Source organism: Arxiozyma heterogenica (assembly GCF_036370985.1).
Source record: "Arxiozyma heterogenica strain weizmannii chromosome Unknown scaffold_7, whole genome shotgun sequence".
Lineage (NCBI taxonomy): Eukaryota > Fungi > Ascomycota > Saccharomycetes > Saccharomycetales > Saccharomycetaceae > Arxiozyma > Arxiozyma heterogenica.
In genome coordinates this window covers 598,891-621,038 of record NW_027042660.1, presented here as the reverse complement: position 1 = coordinate 621,038, position 22,148 = coordinate 598,891, and the positions used below count along the sequence as shown (strand labels likewise).

At 32.6% G+C, this 22,148-nt stretch overlaps 6 protein-coding genes across 6 annotated transcripts; 1 reads left to right on the top strand and 5 right to left on the bottom strand.

The window, feature by feature from the left end:
• Positions 1-33: 33 nt before the first annotated feature.
• RAD3 (TFIIH/NER complex ATP-dependent 5'-3' DNA helicase subunit RAD3) lies at positions 34-2,355 on the bottom strand (the record flags this gene model as incomplete). The annotated part of the gene is made up of 1 exon (XM_064861387.1): positions 34-2,355. The coding sequence occupies one exon, from the start codon at positions 2,353-2,355 to the stop codon at positions 34-36; it is 2,322 nt and encodes a 773-aa protein (XP_064717064.1).
• Positions 2,356-2,910: 555 nt separating this feature from the next.
• ADK2 (adenylate kinase ADK2) lies at positions 2,911-3,585 on the bottom strand (the record flags this gene model as incomplete). Its single annotated transcript, XM_064861386.1, has 1 exon — positions 2,911-3,585. The coding sequence occupies one exon, from the start codon at positions 3,583-3,585 to the stop codon at positions 2,911-2,913; it is 675 nt and encodes a 224-aa protein (XP_064717063.1).
• A 708-nt stretch (positions 3,586-4,293) lies between these two features.
• Positions 4,294-7,419, bottom strand: RPH1 (Rph1p; the record flags this gene model as incomplete). The annotated part of the gene is made up of 1 exon (XM_064861385.1): positions 4,294-7,419. The coding sequence occupies one exon, from the start codon at positions 7,417-7,419 to the stop codon at positions 4,294-4,296; it is 3,126 nt and encodes a 1,041-aa protein (XP_064717062.1).
• Positions 7,420-8,945: 1,526 nt separating this feature from the next.
• Positions 8,946-10,703, top strand: CCA1 (tRNA adenylyltransferase; the record flags this gene model as incomplete). Its single annotated transcript, XM_064861384.1, has 1 exon — positions 8,946-10,703. The coding sequence occupies one exon, from the start codon at positions 8,946-8,948 to the stop codon at positions 10,701-10,703; it is 1,758 nt and encodes a 585-aa protein (XP_064717061.1).
• Positions 10,704-10,899: 196 nt separating this feature from the next.
• On the bottom strand, positions 10,900-14,106 carry BCK2 (Bck2p; the record flags this gene model as incomplete). Its single annotated transcript, XM_064861383.1, has 1 exon — positions 10,900-14,106. One exon carries the CDS (start codon positions 14,104-14,106, stop codon positions 10,900-10,902), a length of 3,207 nt encoding a protein of 1,068 aa, XP_064717060.1.
• A 1,544-nt stretch (positions 14,107-15,650) lies between these two features.
• Positions 15,651-20,417, bottom strand: DNF1 (aminophospholipid-translocating P4-type ATPase DNF1; the record flags this gene model as incomplete). Its single annotated transcript, XM_064861382.1, has 1 exon — positions 15,651-20,417. One exon carries the CDS (start codon positions 20,415-20,417, stop codon positions 15,651-15,653), a length of 4,767 nt encoding a protein of 1,588 aa, XP_064717059.1.
• Positions 20,418-22,148: the final 1,731 nt, after the last annotated feature.

The following is a 22,148-nucleotide window of genomic DNA, read 5'->3' as shown; positions in this document are numbered from 1 at the left end:
GTATCTATGTATAATTATGTATTTAAGTATTTACTAATTTGTCATTTGAAGATCTCCATTCATATCAATGACATCTTCTACTTTATTTTCAGTTCCTGACTGTTTTTTTTTCTGATATGCCAAAAGATCATCTAGATTCCAAACAGAGACACCTTCTTGGTCTTTCGGATCCGTTGGTTGAGCCATTGTTCTTAAGAATTGCTTAGCGTTAGAGATAGCCATATCAGTTGATAAATTTAAATCGGCGTCCGAAAGCCCTTGTGCAATCCATTTGGGTAATTGTGATTTTTTCCTAGAGAATCTACGATCTGCTAAAACCATCACACCATAATCATCCTTCCCTCTGAGAACTCGCCCTAAACATTGTGCTGCATGTCTCATTGCATCAAAAGAAAGAAAATCGTTTTCTCTGATTTGATAATTTTCTCTTAAAAACTCTAAACGAGCCTTTAAAATACGAGATTCTGTATATTGGAATGGAATACCTATCATCAGGACAGTTCTACCATACTGTTGATCAAAATCAATACCTTCAGAAACTTTCCCTCTTGCCACGGATAATAGGATTGCTCCACGTCCATTAGAACATGCCTTTCTATAGGTTTCTAAAGCTAAAGATGTTTCCTGTGCATCAGGAGTTTCAACCAGAATCAGTTTATGTTTCCAAACTTCATCTAATATACCCATAGTCTGCCACATAGACACGATACTTTCCATGTATAAATATGATGGGAAGAAAACAACCATACCATCTGGTGTAATTTTAGCGAATTCCACTAACATGGAACCATAATTACGGACTATACTTGGATCATTTCTAATTTCAAATCTGGAAGATATGGCAACTTGGTCTGAGCCCTTTGTTACAATCATTGGTAAGAATGATTTTTTTGCTAAAGTCATTGCATAGGATTTTTGTAACACAGTATCGAAATTTAACATTCTTGGATACATATCTAATGGTGAGATAGTACCAGAGGTGATAATAACCGAGGAGAATGTTTCAAATACAGGTTTAATCGCAATTGATGCATCTAGACAAGTGAAACGCATAATTGGATTGGGAACAGCTGCATTTTCAATTTCGTAGGGTTCTATAATTAACAGGAAACCATTTTCATATGTAGATATTAATGTGGCAAAAGTTGCAATTTCTTTCAATGCAGTAAAATCCTCCACTTCAGCTACTTCCAAAGTTCTTACAAGTAAAGAAAGACGTTCTGCACAAAATCTTAGAGGCTTTCTATCAATAAATGTTAATTGTTTCAAATGTTGTAAAAACGATTTGGGTGTTTCGGAGATAACGTGCAACACTTTCATTCTTGTTTTAATATACTCAATAAATCTTTTTAAGAAAGATATAAAATGTTCAGCTCTACGAATATTCCCAGGTACCGCTTCTCTCAATAAATCTTGTGGTAACACTGGAGTCTCTACGAATTGCTCTTCTTGTTCTGTGATGATATCTGCAGTATGTAAACCCTTCACTAACTTATCATATTCATCTTGTAATTTAGCTGCATCGATTCTACGCACTTCGTCTATTTTCTCTTCTAAAGTTGTGGCACCTTTTGAAGCTCTTCTCAGTACATCATTAGTTAAATCTAAAGACAATGATTCTATGCAAACGTTATCTATATTGTGAGCTTCATCAAAAATCACAATACTATCTTTAGAGACCTCTTTGGAAACTCTTTCTGCGATTTTTGGATCTAGAAGATAGTGATAAGAATAAATAATGATATTACACATGGAGATCATTCTACGAACAATAAAATATGGACACAATTTTCTCTCCTCACAATATTTAATCAATTTTTCGAAAGAAAATACACCATTTGGTAAATAATTTTCGACTTCTAAGTTGTATAAATTTTCATGATATTCACATAATTCAACATCTGCATTAGGGTCAGCTTCCAATTTACGCTTGTTAACTCCGTTTGTTAATCTACGACATTTTTCATCGACTACTGTACCCTTTCTTTCCTTACTGACAACGGGGTGCAAGCAAAGATTTTTTCTTGAAGTTAAACCTAGACCTCTGAATTCTTCTCTATGACCCAATTCTTTGGTACGATATTCCATGAGATTTTCCAATTCTACTAACGCTTTTTCAATTTCTGACATGGTACGAGAACAATATATAATCTTTCTATGTTCAGGATAATGCATTTGGTAAGCAACAGTCAAAGATAACAAAGAGACAGTTTTACCTGTTCCTGAGGGCATTTCTAGGATACTATTACCACCTGCATCTAAAGTTTTTTTAATATCACACATATAGTGATATTGTTCAGGATAAATTTTGGGGTATGGAAATAAAACTGGTAAATCGTCAATATAGAATTTCATATTATATATTTGTGTGCTTTATGGATGGGTTATGATAAGGGATATAATGATAGTTAATAGGAAAGAAAGAAAGTAAAAAAATCAAATGGAAGTCTTAACAAATTTCAGAGATAAAATGATATTAATTACACACAAGCACATACATAGAGAAAGGGAGAGAGATCCAGTTTAATGAAATGGATTGAAACCTTTATTAGTGTGCTAGGTTAATGAAAATAAACCTACTAAATAAATAAAAAAAGACAGTAAAACTTGTAAAAAACAAAATACGCAAAAAGATGATATATAATCTTTGTATGTATATAAATTTCAAATTTCGATAGATCTTCTTTATATCTAACAGATATTTAAATGAATATAGATATATGTGTATATATGTACATGCTTTGTGTGAATACAGATGTATAACCCTGCACAAGTGTAAAATAGGATGGGTCTAACCGATCTTCTTTTTTTTTTTTTTTGATCAAGCTTTAATTCTTTTTTTATTTATGATCTTCAATAAATTTTCTTGGAAAAAAGAAAAGAAAAGAAAATGTTATTCTTGTAAAAAATTCAAATTTGGGTCTCCTGTGCACGTGACACTTCTAAAACAGTATCCAGCAAGAGAGGATAGATCTCATCAGATGAATCCCCAGAGATGACACTTAAAAGTCCTTTATTTTTGTAAAACTGTCTCAATGGGGCTATAGTGGCTTTGTATTCTCTTATTCTTGTTTGCATAGCCAATTTGTTATCATCAGAACGCCTAACTAGAGGTTCTCCAGTAATGTCATCTACTCCGGGAGTCTTAGGTGCGTTATAGGTATCATTATAGGTCCTTCCACTCTGCAAATGTACCCATCTTTCCTCAATTCTGGATAGGATAACACTCTCTGGAACGTCCAACTCTATAACTAAATTGATATCTTTGCCTAGTGGATTCAGATATTGAGACAAATTTTGTGCTTGGATCAATGTTCTGGGAAACCCATCGAGAATCCAACCGTCATTTAAAGTGGAAAGATGTTTAAAGACTAGTTTAGTGATCAGTTCATTGGGAACCAATTTCCCCTGTTTGATGAATTGTGCTGTTAAAGTACCAATTCTTGTGCCGTTTTTGATATGTTGACGTAGAATATCACCTGAGGAAATAGCTTTCAATTGAGGAAATTGTGCTAACAGTTTTGAAGTCTGAGTGCCCTTTCCGGCACCAGGAGGACCTAACAACAATAACCTCAGTTGATTCATTATTTATAACTAGTTAAAGATTTTTTTTTTCTTTTCTATCTCAAGTTTTTAGCTTGTAAACACACAATAATACTTCTTTTGCCTCGCCTTCTGTCTTCTTCCTTCACTCAAAAAAAAAAAAATAAAAACAAAAAGACTTCTCTTTAGTTGTCTGTGTGATAGTTGTTACATCGCATTGACATGAAATACGTTTGAACAATAAGCGTAATTACACTATCACTTTTATCATTTCCATTACATTTGAAATGTCATCTTGGTCGAGCAAAGTGTAGTTCCTCTAGTTCTTTCAGTTTTGGCCACAAAAGCTCGAGACTTGTAGTTGTGTAATTTCCATTATACAGTCTATTGTGTATTTTCTGGAAGATTTTCTTCCCTTGTTTTTATTTTTTTTGTTTCGTGTTTTCTTTTGTTTTTGTTTGTTGAGAAAAAGGGGAGGCGTTCTGGGACCATTCTGCATTTTTAATTCCAAGGGACATAAAAGAAAGAGAAAGCAATTAACTACAGACACAATGTTTAAGCTATTTAATCTACCTAACACAAAAACGAAAAAAATCAATTCTAATACAAAGCAAAACAAAAAACAAACAAACAAACAAGGCAATTGTAACTGAAAGAAAAAGAAAATAATATATATAATAAATAACATACATAATTATGTAACATCCATCCATGTATATTATTAATAATGTATTCTTAGAATAAATGCATTCAATTGGTTATTGGTGGACTGTTTATCTCATTTTTCTCACTTTCTTGTCGTACCATATCATGTCCAATACTTACATTGGGCATCGATGCTTCGATATTTGTTACAGATGCAGAGTAAGATGATGAGGACCCAGTCACTTTTACAGTTCTTGTCTCAGCAGTTGCTGGACTCTCATTATTTTGGCTATTTCCTGCAGTTTTAGCTGTTGAATTACTCTCTTCGTTATCAGTTGGAGTACATGGAATTTTCTTATTCAAATGTTGTAGAACATGATCCCTTCTTTTGAACTTCTTCCCACATTTAGGACAAGAGTATGGCTTTTCACCAGAGTGTACGGACTTCTTATGTCTTGTAAGATGATGTCCTGAAGAAAATTTTCTTTTACATTCTTGGCATATATACACTTTTCCAGATTCAGATACAATTACTTCTTCACGACTGAATCTTCCTGGTGGCGAAATAACCGAAGAACCCTTGACATTTGTCTTTTGACCATTTTTGACAATATCCTGCGATACAGATAAAGATGAATCTGTATTTTTCTTTGGACGTTTTCTACTAGATTGATTGTCACTATTTTTGTCGTATTGTCTTCTTATTGTTGCTGCTGTTGTTGTGTTAGTAGTAGCACTAGTAGTAGCTGTAGTAGATGAAAAACCAGATTCTAATCTATCACTGGCATTTGAATTGAATAAATTTGGATACACTGTTGAAACAGTAGGTGAAAGAAGTGAATCATCTTTATTCAACAAACTATTAGAACCAGGGCCGTTTGTATTCATAGGGTTAAGCATTGTAACAGGACTTCTTGAGCCTTCCCTTGATATATTTAATGTCACAATATTTGACGATTTTGTTCTTTTCAAAAATGGCATACTAGATGAACTCGTCGCCGTTATTTTCCCTGAATCACTATTAATATTACCAATACTATTACTGTTGTTAACATTACTGATAATATTGTTATTATTATTATTGTTGTTGTTGTTATTGTTATTAGAATTTTGGCTTGTTAATAAGTTGTTGAATGGTGATAAAGGTCTAAAAGTATTACTACTTTTTTGGGATAAAAATGATCTTAAGGGAGTCGGTCTCTTCATGTCATTAGAAATATTAGTAGGTGTTTTAGAAATGCTGATACCTTCTCTATTAGAAAACATTTTGCTTAAGGGAGAATTATTAATATCTATAGATGTATTTAACATGGGTTTCAAAGTCTTAGGTGAGGACCTTCCACTATTGGCCAAAGAAGTTAAACTCATTGCTAGCAGATTATCATCGTTATCATCAAAAGTGAACGGAATTGCACTATTTGGTCTATTTGGATTCATAGGATTTGGATGAATCAATTGATTATTGATTGTTGCATCATTTATCTGTCCGTTATTGTTATTGTTACTACTACTACTACTATTATTATTATTATTTAATAACTGATCCTTTAAAATCGATGGAGACAATGGTGATGGAGACATTATGGGATTGTTGATATTCGATATATGATTTTGCATGAATCTTTTGGGATCATTTATATTATCTTGAGACAAAAGAGATGGTCTTGGATGTTGTAATTGCAATTGTAATTGAGATAAAGATAGTACTCCTTGGAGTGGCTTCATATTAGAATTTGTTTGTTTATTAGTAGTAATGGTGGTGGGGGTGGGGGTGGGGGTGTTACTGGTAGCAGTAACACTAGATATATTAATATTAATATTATTAATATTATTATTATCTGTCGAATTAATTTTTTTCTTATTGAATTTCAATGTTGTGTCTTCCAAGGTTGGTTCAATGATATTTGAAAGGTCCATCATTTTAGCCAGAAACGGAGACGATACTCTACTGATGGAAGACTGATTTATTAAAGGGTCCATTGGAGCAGGGCTGGTTGATCTTAAAGAAACATTAGATTGTATAAGATTTTCTGTTTGGTTATTATTCAAAGGAGCCATGATAATACTGTTGCTGCTGTTATCTTCCTTTTTTATACTTTTTTTATATTTAGGATTTTTAACCCTATAATTATTGATTAGTTTCTGAACATTAATCTCCACTGAATCCCTTACGCAGTTACAAGATTTAGTGACGGGAGCGAAATGGTCCAGCCAATATTCATCGGCGAAATTGACTGCTTCTGCTAAGTTATACCCATAATTGAAACCTGCATGGTATCCATGAGGGAAAGTAATGATGAATTCTTTTTGGTAGTGGACGATTTTATTACAACGAATATTGTTGTCCCTTAGTAATTGTGGCGATACTAAGATGGTCTTATGTCTTAGATACTCATGGCAAGATTTGAATTCGTTTGGGAATTGCTCTTTTATGAAAGATTCGAATTTAGTCAGGTCTTCCTGAGGTATAGAATACCATTGTTTAGGGGAACCGAAGTGGATATAGTTGATTGAGTAAAGGTCCTGATCTTCCAAATGCCATGCGAACGTGGATTTCCATGCACCTGCGTAAAGGTAAGAATGATTTACACCGGGGATGTCTTTATCTATGAAATTTAATAGATTGGGCAGCATATTCAAGTTCCATATAGAGAAATCGTTTGGGAATAAAGAACCTGGGGTATCTGCGCCGTATATGGGCATTATAAAATTCAAAGTTTTCCAATAGTAGGCTTCTAAAAAATCTGTTCTTTCTTTGTCATGAAACTGAGCCAGATAAAGCAAGTCTTCATTATTTTGTTTAAAGGTTTCAAAATCCTTGTTGTTGTCATTGATATTGAGACATGTAGTGTTAGTTGTGGCAGCTATGGTGGCGTGGTTATATCTGGGGTTATTTGGTAGTTTGTAATCAGCTGATACGTTTTTCCATTGAATGATATTATAAATTTTTTTCTTTTCGATGTTCTGTATCATGTAAAGGCCTTTATTACCGGAGATATTTTGCTGGATGGGAGATTTTATTTTAATGTTTTGCAAAGACTGGAGATCCAAGTAGTGTTTATTTTTATCCAAGAGATCCAGCCATTTTTTAGGGGGTATGACTTTAATTATTCCGGATTTCATACCATAATGTCTTATGTGATCGATATATGATTCAAATGATTTAAATTCATCGAATGTAGGTTTGAAGATTGGAACACCGTCTATAATTTCTGTTGGTATGAAAGTCATGTTATTTTATCTTTTATTTTTTTTTTCTCACTTTTTTCTATTCTAGATAATAATTTAAGGAATATATCAGTTATGAGTAGGAATGAATGAACAGATGAATAAATAAATAAATAAATAAATAAATAAATAAATAAATAAATAAATAAATAAATGATTTATTGATTTATTAGTTAGTTGATATTGATATCGGAGGAGAAGAAAGAAAGAGTCCGAAGAATAATGATAATAATAAAAGGAATTAAGTTTTGATCAAAGATGGTTAAAACTGAAAACTGAAAATGAAAATGAAAATGTAATAACTAGTGTTTAGTGCTAGTGAGTCCTGTGCTATTAAGAAGCTTTGCTTGATTCTTCAGTTCTTTTGGGTCTTTTGGTTTTCTCTGTATATTTTTCTTTTGGTCTTCTGAAATGAAATAAAATGAAATAAAATAGAAAAGTGATTATGAGTGATAATAATAATAATTGATAATAAGGGGATCCAAGAAAAAAAAATAAAAAAAAAAAAAGAAAAAACGAAAACTCCCCTTTTACTTTTCTGTTTTTTTTTTTTATTTTTTTTTTTTATTTTACAGAAATGTTTTGTGAGCGCAGAGAAGAAGGAAAAAAAAAATTTTATTATTATTATTATTATTATTATTATTATTACGATTATTTTATTGTTTGTTTTATTATTTCGAGTGATGAGGGGGGCAAAAAGGGGAGGAAAACGGAAATTTAAGGGAGAAGAAGAGAAAAACAAATCGCAACAGTAGAAATAAAAAGAGGGGATGTTTGTTTGTTTTGCGTAGGGTTCAGGGCTGCCAGATAAAGATGTGTAGGGTTCGTAACTGTATACACATATATATATGTGTATATATATATATCAGAGACTTTGTGTGTCGCAATTACATGTCATCACCTATCTACCATCGCTTGTCTGTCGTGTGTTTGAGATAGCGAGGCCTGTTCCGCAATGTTTCGTAAAAGGGAGAGGAGATGGCGACGGTGATTCCTACCGTCGATGGTGGTAGCGCCTCTCTTGTTCTATTCTACTTGGTGTTTGTATCTTCTTTTTTTTCCTTCAACCCTAACTTTATTTGCTCTCTTTTTCCTTTTTTTTTTCTTCAAACCCAAACCCCCCAAAAAAATTATACAACTAGTATACAAATGTATATACATATATATATATATATTAATAATTTATGTTAATTTATCCGATGAGTGAAAAATTAAAAATTAAAAAAAAAAAAAAAAAGAAAAAAAGATATATTAAAACTTCGAGCCGGCAAAAATCATAATTGTTATCATCACTATATGTCATATCTGTCATTAGAAAATAATCGCTTTTAGCTTCTATATAACACAGAATTATTAACACTTGATTCAATATGTTCCCTTATATATTTTTACAATATACATACTATTATATTGTTTGTGTATAAAGAAAGGAAAAAAAACAAAAAAAAAAAGAAAACAAGAAGAAAATTAGACACTTTCGGATCTTTTTTTTTCCCCTTTCTTTCTCCATCTTATGCAAATAGATCTGAATGTTTAGTAGATCATTTGTAAACTTTGGTAGTAGTATCGGTGTTTTAACCAATTCATATAAACCCAGAATATATAGAATAATAACAACAACAACAACAACAAGGGAAAACAGAAGAACTATAACAATGTCTGAACCTTCACAGCACTATAAAGTTGCTGAAAGAATAGTGTTGAGTGAAACAGAATCTAAAATATGTGATCTTTTGAAAGATTACTGCAACTATTACAACAATACTAACAATTCCGCTGCTAGCAATGAAGCATTGGTGTTAAGAATCACCGGGGGTTGGGTTAGAGATAAACTTTTGGGTCAAGGATCTCATGATTTAGATATAGCTATAAATAAAATGTCTGGTGAACTCTTCGCTCACGGGCTAAACGACTATCTTCGCCAAAATTATTCAAAATACGGTATAAAACCTCATTCCATCCACAAAATCGATAAAAATCCTGAAAAATCTAAACATTTGGAAACAGCAACAACTAAACTGTTCGGCATCGAGGTTGACTTCGTTAATCTGAGATCCGAAGAGTACACAGAACTCTCAAGAATACCCATCGTAAACTTCGGTACCCCTGAACAAGACGCCTTGAGAAGAGACGCTACTCTAAACGCCCTATTCTACAACATCCAAACTGACTCCATCGAAGATTTCACAGGGAAAGGTTTGTCGGACTTGAAAAATGGAATCTTGAGAACCCCGCTCCCACCAAAACAAACTTTCCTGGATGACCCCCTGCGTGTCTTGAGGCTGATTAGATTTGCTTCAAGATTCAACTTCAAAATCGACCGCAATGTCTTGAAGGAAATGAGCGACCCAGAAATCAACAAATCCTTCAACTCAAAAATCTCTCGTGAGCGGATCGGTGTGGAGATGGAAAAGATCCTCTCCGGTCCAAACCCCTTGACTGCGTGGAAACTGATCCAAATCTCAAACTTGGAAAATGTTATCTTTTTTTGGCACTGTAATGAATCCGTCATCGAATTCAACAAAAGACAAAACTTCTCCAATGTTGACAAGATTGAAAAAGTTTATCGGTCAGGTCTATTGAACAAGCATATGTCTCGGTTCAACTCGCAATATCCCGCTTTTATTGAAGATGTATTGAAATCAAATCCCTCATTGCAAAATAAACTGTTGACTGATAAACAATTGAGACAAAATTTTATGCTTGGATCATCTTTGTTACCATTCCACGATATGAACATCATTGCATTTCCACAAAAGAAATTAAATAATACAGCCCCTGTTATTGAATGTATCATAAAGGATGGGCTAAAAATGAGTAAGAATGACGCTGCAGTGGTCTCGCAAGTGGCACAATCAATCTCAAAATATAGCTACATTGTAACTCTTTTCAATACTAATATCGGTAGTACTAATAGTGCTTCTGTTTTAAAAAGATCGCAAATTGGTCTTTTCATCAGGTCCTTTAAGGGTAACTGGATGTTAGTTCATTTAGTAGCTTTATTCAATGATCTTTTGAATTCAGATGGTTTACAAAAGATTAATCCTACTATCATTCAGGAATATGATAGTTTCTATAATATGATTCTACAAGAAAATTTACAAGACTGTCATTCATTAAGACCTTTGATTGATGGGAAATCCTTACAAAAGATACTTAACATGAAACCAGGTCCCTGGATGGGGAATATTAATGATAAACAAATAGAATGGCAATTCGATAATCCAACAGGTACAAAGGAGCAATTGATTAAATATATACAAAGAATTTTATCAAACTGCATTTAGACAAGATTTAATTTAATTTAATAATACAACTTCATTTCATGCATATCCACCCTTTTCCCTTTCTTTAATTTTATATTTAATATTACGTTATCGTTTATCATTACATAAAGAAAGTGTATAAATATATATTAATATTAAATTCTATATAAATTGATGTATGTATGTATGTATGTATATGTACAAATACATAACATGCTCAAGTGGTTCTATTTTGCATATTATCAAAAAAATAATTGGTCAATCTATCAATATCTTGGTGATTCATAGGCAAACTATTAAAATCATTCATATTATCATTACCAAAATTGTTAGTCATTGGAATTAAATCATTAAATTCATTAGCAATCAAATTGTTCTCATATAATTGGGAGTTTTGAATATTTGACTCGTCATGCACTAAATTTATGTTTTTGTTGTTATGGTTTGGAGATACAAGTAATGATGTAGCGTTGAGATCGTTGTTTATTGTGAGGTTTGTGACACTATTTGTACTAGTGTTATTGTTTGGTGCTTTAAGTACAGTAGAAGAAACAGAAGTTGTAGAAAAATTCTCAACTGACGTTGCTGTGGAATCCATTTGGTGTATAAATATTTGTTCATTGCCATTATGGTTCATAGCTTGGATTTTCACATCTTGGTTAGGATCTTTTGTCATACTAAGGTTTTTATCCTTGTTTTTATTTATTGAATTATCTTTATCATGTTCTTGTAAGAAAGCATCTGGATTTTCAAAATTAAATTCAAGATACAGTTGTTCTAATAATTGTTCATCATTTATTCCCGTCTCATTAAAATTATGATGACTAGCACTGCCACTATTATTATTATTATTATTATTATTATTATTATTATTGGTGCTGATTGATTCTGCCATAGATTCTTTAATATTATTATGTTTGTAATTATGATCTTCATTTAGATTATTAATCGTATGGAATAAATTGTTATTGCATATATCTCTGGAAAGTAGATGAGCAGTAGTCTTGTTGTCATTGATAAGAAAATTCTGAGGTATGGAATTGGTAGTGGTTGTGGAAGTAGTAGATAATATATTGGCCATAACAGATTCTGCACCACTACTATTAGCGTTACTATCAGTAAAATAGGAAAATGCATCAGTTCTCGATACATTTGAAGATTCTCCATTCTCTCTATCATTATGAAAATTCTCATTATTATCCGTGGTTTTGTAGGTACCGTTGTAATTATTTTTAGAAACAAAATTTGGTTCGTTATTGTTGGAAGAATTTAGTAAATTCATATTATTGTTCATATTGGCGTTTGTTGGTTCTTTTGATAGTGTCTTAACCAATGGTAATGATTCAGCAAAATCTGTTAATGCATCACTGATATCATTTGATTGTTTCCCCTGTTGAAAATGGTTGGTATAAGCTGTTTGCCTTGAAGAACTATTAATAGCATTTAGGTTATACAATTCAATACCACTAGGTGTAGACACTGTAGATAAGGAATTTGGTGGTTGTGTCAATGAGGGAGTTACATATGGTGGTGTCAATAACAAACCTGATGAAGTCATGGCAGTTTGAGAATTTGTATTTAAAGTGGTGTTTGGTGTGGTGACTGATGTTGTGGATGTGCTACGACTATAAGTTCCGTTACTAAAAGTGGAAATAAATTTATAATTATCTGATATTGACTCCTGTTTTCTTCTATGACCTATTTTGTTGGCATTTGTCGAACTACCTGAAGATAAAACAGACACACGTTTTGAGACACTGTTTAGAGTATTACTGGCAGTAGGGAATTGAGAATCCAGAAATGTATCAGTTTCTAGTAATGGGTTAACATCATGTGATAGAGTGTTGGGACTATATATTGTACTAACATCACGAGATAGCCGATGCATTGAGGAACCCCTTGTGGACGATCTAGGCCTTGCAGGAGATTGTGTTCGTAGTGGTGAATATCTTGAATTGTTTGAGGGAAGAGATGTGACACTCGCGGTTCTTTGACTATGAGGTTTAGATATGGTTATTCCACTCATGTTGTTTGTACTTGAGACCGTGTTATCAATACCTGAAATAGGTGGCGGAATTAAAGGTTTTGGAGAGGTATTTATATCTGTTCTTTTTTTAGAAATCAGTTTACTAAATGCAACAGAGGCATCGTTGTCTTCTACAGCTTTAGGGTCTGAACTTTTTTGCTCAATATACTGTGGAATAACTTGTCCTAATCCATTAGGTGTGATTTTCAAACCTTCATTAACAGATATCGATCTACTTATAATGTTATTACGATTATTGTAGATATTGTTGTTATTGTTACTATTGTTTGTAAAGGTATTGTTTACACTATTATTGGTATTGGTATTACTGTTGTTGTTGCTATTTTTAGTGGTAGTACTGCTTTGATTATATTTACGATTGATATATTGTGTCATATTATTCATGCTATTCAGGATCAGTTTTGATTTACAAGTTGTGGGTGGTTGAGCTAAAGTTGGATCATTTTTAGATTTTGGAACATATTCCATATTAGAAATATCTATTTCATTTAAAGTTGATGTATTCTCACTAATTGAAACCTTATTATTGTTATTACTGTTGTTATTATTATTGTAATTAATAGTAGTATTTGTTGTATTGACAGCTGTAGTATTGTCATTATTATGATAGTTTAAATTATCATATTTAAGAAATGCATTATAAGATTTTTTACCAATACCGTTGGAATTGTAGAGATTAGAACCTGATAAAGATCTTTCTAAAGCTACAGATGCTTCATCAGTAGTATTATGATGTAAAATCGGTACTGATTTTTGATGTTTGGAAGAGCCAAAAATTTTTAACATTCGTTTTCTATATAATTTTTGTGATATCGGAAAAGGTTGTTGTTGTTGTTGGGACTGTTGTGGGAATTCATTTATTATGGGAGATACAGTTTCGTTCTTAAATGCCTCAGTTGCTGATTGTGACGGTGTTAGTTGCTGCAAAGCATTTTTATTATCTGCAGTGTCTTGCACAGTATAGTTAACAAATACCATATCATTTTTGTTTTTCTTCTTTGAATATTTCTTGACTGAATTAGTTGAAGACACTGAAGAAACGGATTTGTTTCTAGGTCGACTTTCCAACACTATTCTTTTAGGACTATTTATAATACCTAGAGCAGAAGGAGATTGCATGTTCGGTACATTACCAATTTTATAGAAGGAACCATCTTGTATGTGATTATTGTTATTGGTAGTAGTACTAGTAGTGGCAGAAAAAGAAGAAGAAGATGATGATGATGATGATGAATGGTGATGGTTAGGACTGTTATTTGAGAATCTTTTATAATAATGTGGGATTTTCCATTTATTCATAGACTCTGAACTTTTCAACATATTCGTATTAGGACTATCTTGAGATTTATGACCACTGACGATTCTACCCATTTTCATCAAAAAGAAAGAAGTAAGGGTATTTCACAAATAAATAACTAATGATTCAGATCTAAAAGTATTTAATATATGTGAAAAGAAAGGAAAAGAAAAGAAAAAAAAGTAGGCAGAAAGGAAAAGTCACTTTTTGATTGTTATTCGTCAGTAATGGTATACTGAAATATTTTTATTTTTCTTCTCTTTTTTTCAGTCTTTTATGATGATTTATTTCTGCTTTAGTTTGGTATATGTAGTTAGGTATGTCTTAGGTATTGTGTAATGGACTATGAGAAGCGTAAAGTATTTATATTTTTTTCTTATATAAGGAGTAACAAATTAACCTTAGAGTATATTGAAAGGATTGCTTTTTCCATTCACTATCGAATTAATAATTAAATGTAAATAACTATTATTAACTACCAATTGGGATATATATGTATAAGTGTGTGTATTTTTATGAATATGTATATGTGTATGTGTATTTCTGATTACAGGTAGAACTAGTATGGAGGGTAAAGTTAGAGTCTAAACACAGTAACGGTGTCAATGGATCCTCTCTCAGTTAATTTTTACGGATCTGAAAAAAGAAAAAACAGAAAAAGAGATTCTTTGACAAATAAAAGTTGGGTCAAGTGGTAATGGGTTATATCCAAACCTTCACTTATTTGATTTTAATTTACTCCAATCTTTTTTTTTTTGACGTATTTTCGGCAATATATGAAAAGAAAATGCCCACTAGTAAAACGAAGCCCTTGTCTGAGTTTTTTTTTATTTTTTGTCTTCTTCTTTTTCTTCTTTGCCTGTCTCTCTGTGGGTGTGTGGGTGTATCTCTCGTGCCCAAATTTTGATTTTTGATTTTTGATTTTTGATTTGCGTCTTCCATTTCAGTTGCTCGTTTTTTGCTGCTCGTTTTCTCCTACTTTTTTTTTTTCTCACTTCCTGTTGTTTTCTCCCCTTGCCTCTTCTCTCCTCGCCTCTTCTTCCCGTCTCGTTCTCTGTTGGAGTCTATCAGCCTGTCTGTCTAAAACCTAACCTGGACCAGTCTAGGCTCGATTTGGATGGGATGGACTGGCTTGGTCTGGGCACAGTGGTCGAAGACTGCGGTTGCAAAATGCCTCCCCTCCTCCCCCTTTCTTGGTGGTTTCAAGGTGGTTGGAGCCCGGTTAAGTTAAGATCATCGTTAGTCTCCAACAGTATTTACTACTAGTATAAAAAAGGGGGGAGCGATAAGTTCCATGTAGAGGCAGTAAAATGTAGTAAAAAAGTTGAGAAAGTATATGGAGACTTGGAGTTCAAAGAGTGTCTAGCATTAACAATTACAAAAACTTCAGTTTCATTGTATACACTAAAATGCTAGACCATCATATAGAAAATTCAATGTTTTAGAATCATTCCTCTTTCCTTACTCTCCCTAATGCTCAGTTATATTACCCCTATTTCGCTAATCTTTTATCGTTTCTGTTCTTTTTTTTTGTTCTTGTAATATGTTACAATACTTGATATGTCTAAATGACATGCATATATATATATATATATAGGTATCTAGTTAGATGGTTGATTCTTACTTAACGCTCTATGGCAAAACTTTTTCTGCCTTCTAATAAGCTTTCAGCATTAGTGATTCCAGGTAAGTCCAACGAGATACGTGCTCTATCCACGGAATATCTATTGTCTAATTCATGGTTAGCCAACATGTGCTCTCTTGTCAAGTCTAAGGAAGTTCTAGTATCTCTCTTATTCATTGGATTACTGTATCTTAAATTGGAACCATTTTGTGGATTCAAAGTCTCAAACCTATCATTGTTGTTATTACGCTTGTCATCACTGTCTATTACTGGTGAGAATAATAAGTCTTGTGTTTCCTTTGGCGACGCCATCCAATCCTTATTCTCACTAACCCTACGTATCTCTGGCGACCCCAATGGATTATTCATAATATTCATCGGAATCTCTTCAGTGACAACACTGTCTTGTGATAAGTTACCTTCTCCATAATTATCCGATAGCATAATACCACCGACCGGGTACTCACCGAATTTGCCGGGTTTAAGTATTCTTGGCCTGTCTGGATCGGTTGGGTCGTAACCTGGAGGATAATGATCGAAATCCCCTCTTGCCCACATTTCTCTAACAATCTCCACATCGGTTGGATAAAAAAACTTTCTTAAACAATCATAGGTAAATCTTGGAACCAAGCAATAGAAGATACCAACGAATAAAACTCCCCAAAACGAAGGCGATTGATATATTCGTGATCCAGCCTTAAATAAATCTTTCGATAATAATGAACTAGACCATACACCTGTCCAAAAGAATAAAAACAAACAAGATAACGTAATCCATAAGACACTAAACCAGTCCCATCTGTATTGATGTAATAGAATGTATAGGTTACACGATATCACCGCTATACTAGCAACCATGACACCAACTTCATAACGATGATCTAAGCCTAATCCATTTCTTGTAACGATCAATGATCTACGATACAACTCGCTGGGGAAAAAAAATGAAATGCAGGATTGATAAAGCCCATCAAACATGTACCATAAAAATTTCGTTTGTTTCCATTCTAAACCTAAAATACCAGCCCGATACAATTCAGGTACAACTAAGGAAACAGTGTCACTGACGTCTTGATCTAAAATACCAAGGAATATGACAGGTAATGATGTGAAGGCCAGATTATAAAACATTAAAAATGTGTATTCAAATAAATATGACCCATCAAAATTGTTGTAAATACCATACCAAAATAATGCTAGAGTGAAAATAACGTTTTTGTAGAAGAATGCCGGAATCATTTCCGCCAACCTCTTATATGACCATCTACCGTGGACTAGTAATAGCCTAGCCAAATATCTGAACTGACCAATGGCGTAATCAGAACACATGACAGCTTGACGACCCTCCTCACCAGCAATACCAACGCCAACATCAGCAGATTGGATCATGGCAACATCATTGGAACCATCCCCTATTGCTAAAGTCATTACATCTAACGTGTTCTTAACTAATTTAACCACAGCTGCTTTTTGAGAAGGTGATACTCTACAACATAATACAGCACGACAGTTTTTACACAATAATAAAAATTTTTTTCTTATTTCATCATTTTGCAAGGCTAATTTCAAAGCTTCACCATCGATGATAACAGCGAAATTTCCCCTGGGATGCTCATGATCCTTCTTTGCATCATCTAATTCTTTATCATTACCACTTAAACCAAAGTGTTCTCTTAAATATTTACAGATTAGACTTTCAACAACTATAGCAGGGTCTTCTCCGAATTCCTTTACATCATCTCCAGATGTCTTAATGACTAATAGTTCCATATCATTGTTTAACAAATTACATGAAAACCCAATATTAATGGCTGTTTCAACTTTATCACCAGTTAAAACCCATAATTTAATACCTGCTTTAGCTAACAATGCAATGGAATCAGGAACACCATCTTGTAAACGATCTTCAATGGCTGTCCCACCCAATAAGATTAGATCACGTTCAATTTCATCAGCAACAGCGTCAAGTTGTTCTTCACGATTAGTTAAAGCAGCTGCTGCAACATTGTATTTTTTATTCCAACATTGATAATCAGACCAAGACATTTCCTTTTGTGCAATACATAGTGTTCTCAAACCTTCCGTAGCATACTGTTCTAAATGTAGAGCTGTTTTTTCTAATAATATTTCATCATTGGCACCAGCTTTAGTAGATAATCTTGAATAAATAATAGAATCGGCACCTTTACATATTAATAAAGCTTTTGGTTCATCTTCAGGGTTTAATCCAGGAATTTTTACAATACAACTCATTCTTTTTCTTGATGAGTTGAATTCTAAAATATTCAAAATTTGGAATTCCTTTTGAACACCTTGAATTTCTACAATCATACCTGTTTTGGTCTTTCCAAGAAAACTAAACCCCATATCTCTTGCAGTAGTAACCAAGGCAGCTTCATCTGGAGATTGTGCTTTAAGGTCTAATTTATTAGGATCAAGTTTATTTTTTTCAGTTAACACTGAATGGCATAAGGCTAAAGCCAGCATAAAATGTTGGCAGCAATTACGTTGTTCTTCGCCATGAGCACCTGCTAAATCCTCCACAAATTCTTTTGAAACAAAAGTAATATCTTCTGGGTAAAATTGAGAGTTTTCAGATAAATCTAGTAACTTTTTAATCATAGTTTCTCTGTCTCTTTTTATACCCTCTTTTTCATGACGGCCTTCACTTTCTACATCCACACCTTGTCTTTTTCTTAAACCAGCTAAGGCTTCAGTATACGCCCTACCATATGAAACACCATTAATTGTACATTTTTTAAATTCCATCACATTTTGAGTTAAAGTACCTGTCTTATCTGAGAAAATGTATTCTATTTGGCCTAGATCATCCGATATGTTCCAAGTTTTTGGTGTACATGGATAATCTAGTCTAGCATTATACAATAAAACATCGCCATAGATAAAGGCTGCTTGTGCTGTCTTTATAATTTCCACAGAGATATATAAAGAAATTGGGACTAATGATTGATATAGAATAACTGATACCCAAAACGAAATAAACCCATTTGTAGCAGGAGAGCCACCAATTGAACCAAATTCAAAGAAATCTCTTGATACAGGACTCTTTTGATAGTAGACACCATTGATCACAGCAGAGATAAAACATAGAATAAATAAGATTAAGAAATTAATGGAGACTGAGAGATTAAGTTGTCTAGAAATTTTTGATGTTTTAGTTGGTGTAACACCAGAATTTAACATGATCTTAGTTTCATCACCCGTAAAGATAACCATACCCATTGCCCATTTTGTGTTTCTTAAAGTACAACCACGTAATAGTAAATTGTTTATAGTTATAGGTTCATTTTTTAAGTCCCCATCTTTTGTATCAACATATTTTAAATTACCTTGATATGAATATAAATTAGCATGAGGGCCTTCACTTTCAACCCAGAATTTGGTTCTTGCAATATCTCTAGAACTTTTAATGTCAAGTGTCACTTTTAATGACTGACGAACTTTCAAATTGGTTTCACCATCTAAATTCTTTGTTTCAATGTAGCAGGCACCATCTGAATCGGATGTAGATAATAGGATAATATCAGCAGGAATCTCATCATTATTATGGATCCTTACAATATCACCGACTTTAACATTTTTCCAAAAATCTTTAGTAAATTTAGTATCATTGCTGACAGGTAATGATGTATCAATGATATGACCTTCATCATAAGTGTCTGTTTCGTTCATATTTTCATAATCAAGGGAGGGACGTCCAAAATCTGCTGAAAAACGGTAACTACCCATAGAATCAAAAGATCCACGAGGCATATCAACACCACCGCCTGTAGCAGCAACTCTTTGAGCACGTAAGTGATTTCTTTTACGCATAGCACGTTTCCTTTTACCTTCTTCTGTAAAAGTTTCTTTGCAAATTTCAATAAATTTAAACAATAATCTAGTATTGGCCTTTTTGAATCTTCTCCAAAGAGAAATATTATCAGTGGAGACATTTTCATTAAGTACACCTGTCAAAACATGCGTCTTTGTGTTGTTAACTTGCAAATCTAAAACTGTTCTTCTTGAATCTTCAATGGCGTCTTTAATAGCAGTAATAATAACGATGACAATTAATGGAACAGCACTCAAGCCTGGATTAGTGACACCGAAGATTTGGAAGGCACCTAGGATAATTAACATTAAGAAATAAACATTAGCGAAATTTTGAAATTGATACATAATATTCTTAGGTAAAAAGGTTAAAGGAGTATATTTTGTTGTTCTAATCTTATTACGAGCATAAATAGCGACTGGTTTACCTGTTTCGTCTAACATGTCGCTAGGAAGCGGCATGTTATGATACACAGTTCTTAATTCATCAGCTCTATTAGTTAACCCAGCATCATCAAATGCATCTTCTTCTTTCAATAGATCTTCAAAGGGATTATGAAAATTCTTCTTCGCCCATTTGAGTGTTTTAACTCTTCCCACTTTATTTCTACCAAATTTATTTCTTTGAGTACCCATTCTTAATCTTTTCATTTCATGTACTTCATTATTATCATTTTCTAATTCAATATCATCAAATGTCCCAGATTCATTTAAAGTTGTCCCTATGTTTGGGGTGGGCATAATTGAGTCATTATCAGATAATTCGTGCTTTGTTAAATAATTATCAAAAGTCAAGCTTTTGTTGTTATTATTCTTTGTATTAGCATTGCTACTATTAGTTGTGTTATTAGTATTGGTGCTGGTATCTAACCCATTTGAGTTATTAAATGGATTAAGATCATCTGCAAATGGATTGCTCTTATCAATCTCCATGGTTATTCTTGTTATTGCTATATTTACTCAATAATAGAAAAGCTAACAAAAAGAGAAGGCGAAAAGATAGCGAAAAGATAGCAATTATAGTATTAATGATGACAATGATATTTTACAAAGCTATCTGTATGTACGTTGGTGGGATAAGTAAATTTAGGTAGGTCAGACCACTATTACATATAACTATGATATCCTTAATAGAATTTATAGTCTGTTAATGTTGTTTTATTGTACTACTGTACCTATCCAATTCTCTGAAAAAGAAAAAAGAAAAAGAAAATAACGCTTTATAATATGTCAATTATTAATCAACTATTCTGTAATTTTGTTTTCCTTCTTTTGTCCTATCAAGTTATATAAAATAATTAAATATTGTCTTGTTCGGGTGATATAAAAAGAAATTCAACAGATGATAGAAGATATCACTACCTTTCTAAACATATAACTATTTTTTTATTATTCTTTTTATTCAGTAGTCTGTAATCGTAGCTAATACCAGTATATCAGAAGATTGTTTAATTGTTATTGTTCAAACTTCCACGTACTGCCTTCAAAAAATTTTTACTACGTTGTTTCAGGACCGATGGATTCTTAAGGAAGTCATTATTAATATTATATATTTCCTTGCATTTAACGTTAATTATCAAGCCACGTATAAACAAACATAGAAAAAGAGCCAAAACAAAATTAAAAAATAAAATTAAAAAAAAAAAAAAAGCACAGACATGCGCGTCTGGCCGAAGAGAAAAAAGGGAAGATTGATGGAAATCGGATTTAGTAAACCTTGTTGAATTGGAAAACCCGTAATACGGACTTTTTGCATTAACAAATTCCGTTGTAAGCCTTATTAAGCCGTAAAGAGTTTTGTTCTTGTTTTTTTAATGAGGTCTATTGGACGGTTATGGGGAAGATCTCAACAAGTATTTAATAAAAAGATTGCAAGGGCATGGGGTTCTATAAATGTATCTTTGATAGAGCAGTCCTTCATCTTAGAATATATATTCAGCAACTATTAAACTTCTTTGAACACCGGTTTTTTCAAATTTCAACGTAGTAATTTTATAACACAGTTTATTCAACAGTCACTATTTCTATTAACGATCAAAAAAGTTATAATGGTATTTTTAATTTTGAAAATTCGTGTTTAATGATAGAAGACTGTATTGTTTTTTAGCTTCGATTGCATATTTTGTTATTGTATTTTTTTGCCAGTTTTCTTTTATTGCTATTTTTGAAAACAATGGTGAATAGATGTGTCAATTCTGGTCGTAAACTTAAAAGAATTAAACTATTGCATAGAAGAAACTTACTAGTTATTAATTATTTATGTTTGATCTGGGCATTTAAAGAAGCTTGAATTTTAATAGTGGTTCTTTTTTTTTTTGTTTAATTTCATAAGATTTAATTGTTATCTAAATAACAATGAACCTTATTTTCAAGTAACCAAAAATAATATAACCAAAAATATTGATTGTTTAACTTGCAACTTTTATTAAATTTAAATTACGATGAGACTGTAAGGAACCTAACTAGAAATCCAGCAGATATGCCATTTCGAGGGTAACGCTTGAGTGTCTGGGTGGAGGATTGGTACAGCCATATGCGCAATGGCTCGTATAAGGTATTGAGTCTGATTGGAGGATTTCCAGAGAGTGATAATTATATTAGATCTTATCAAGAGGCCTTTGATTAATGAGAGATATGCCAGGGGTAATCATCTTATTTAAATAC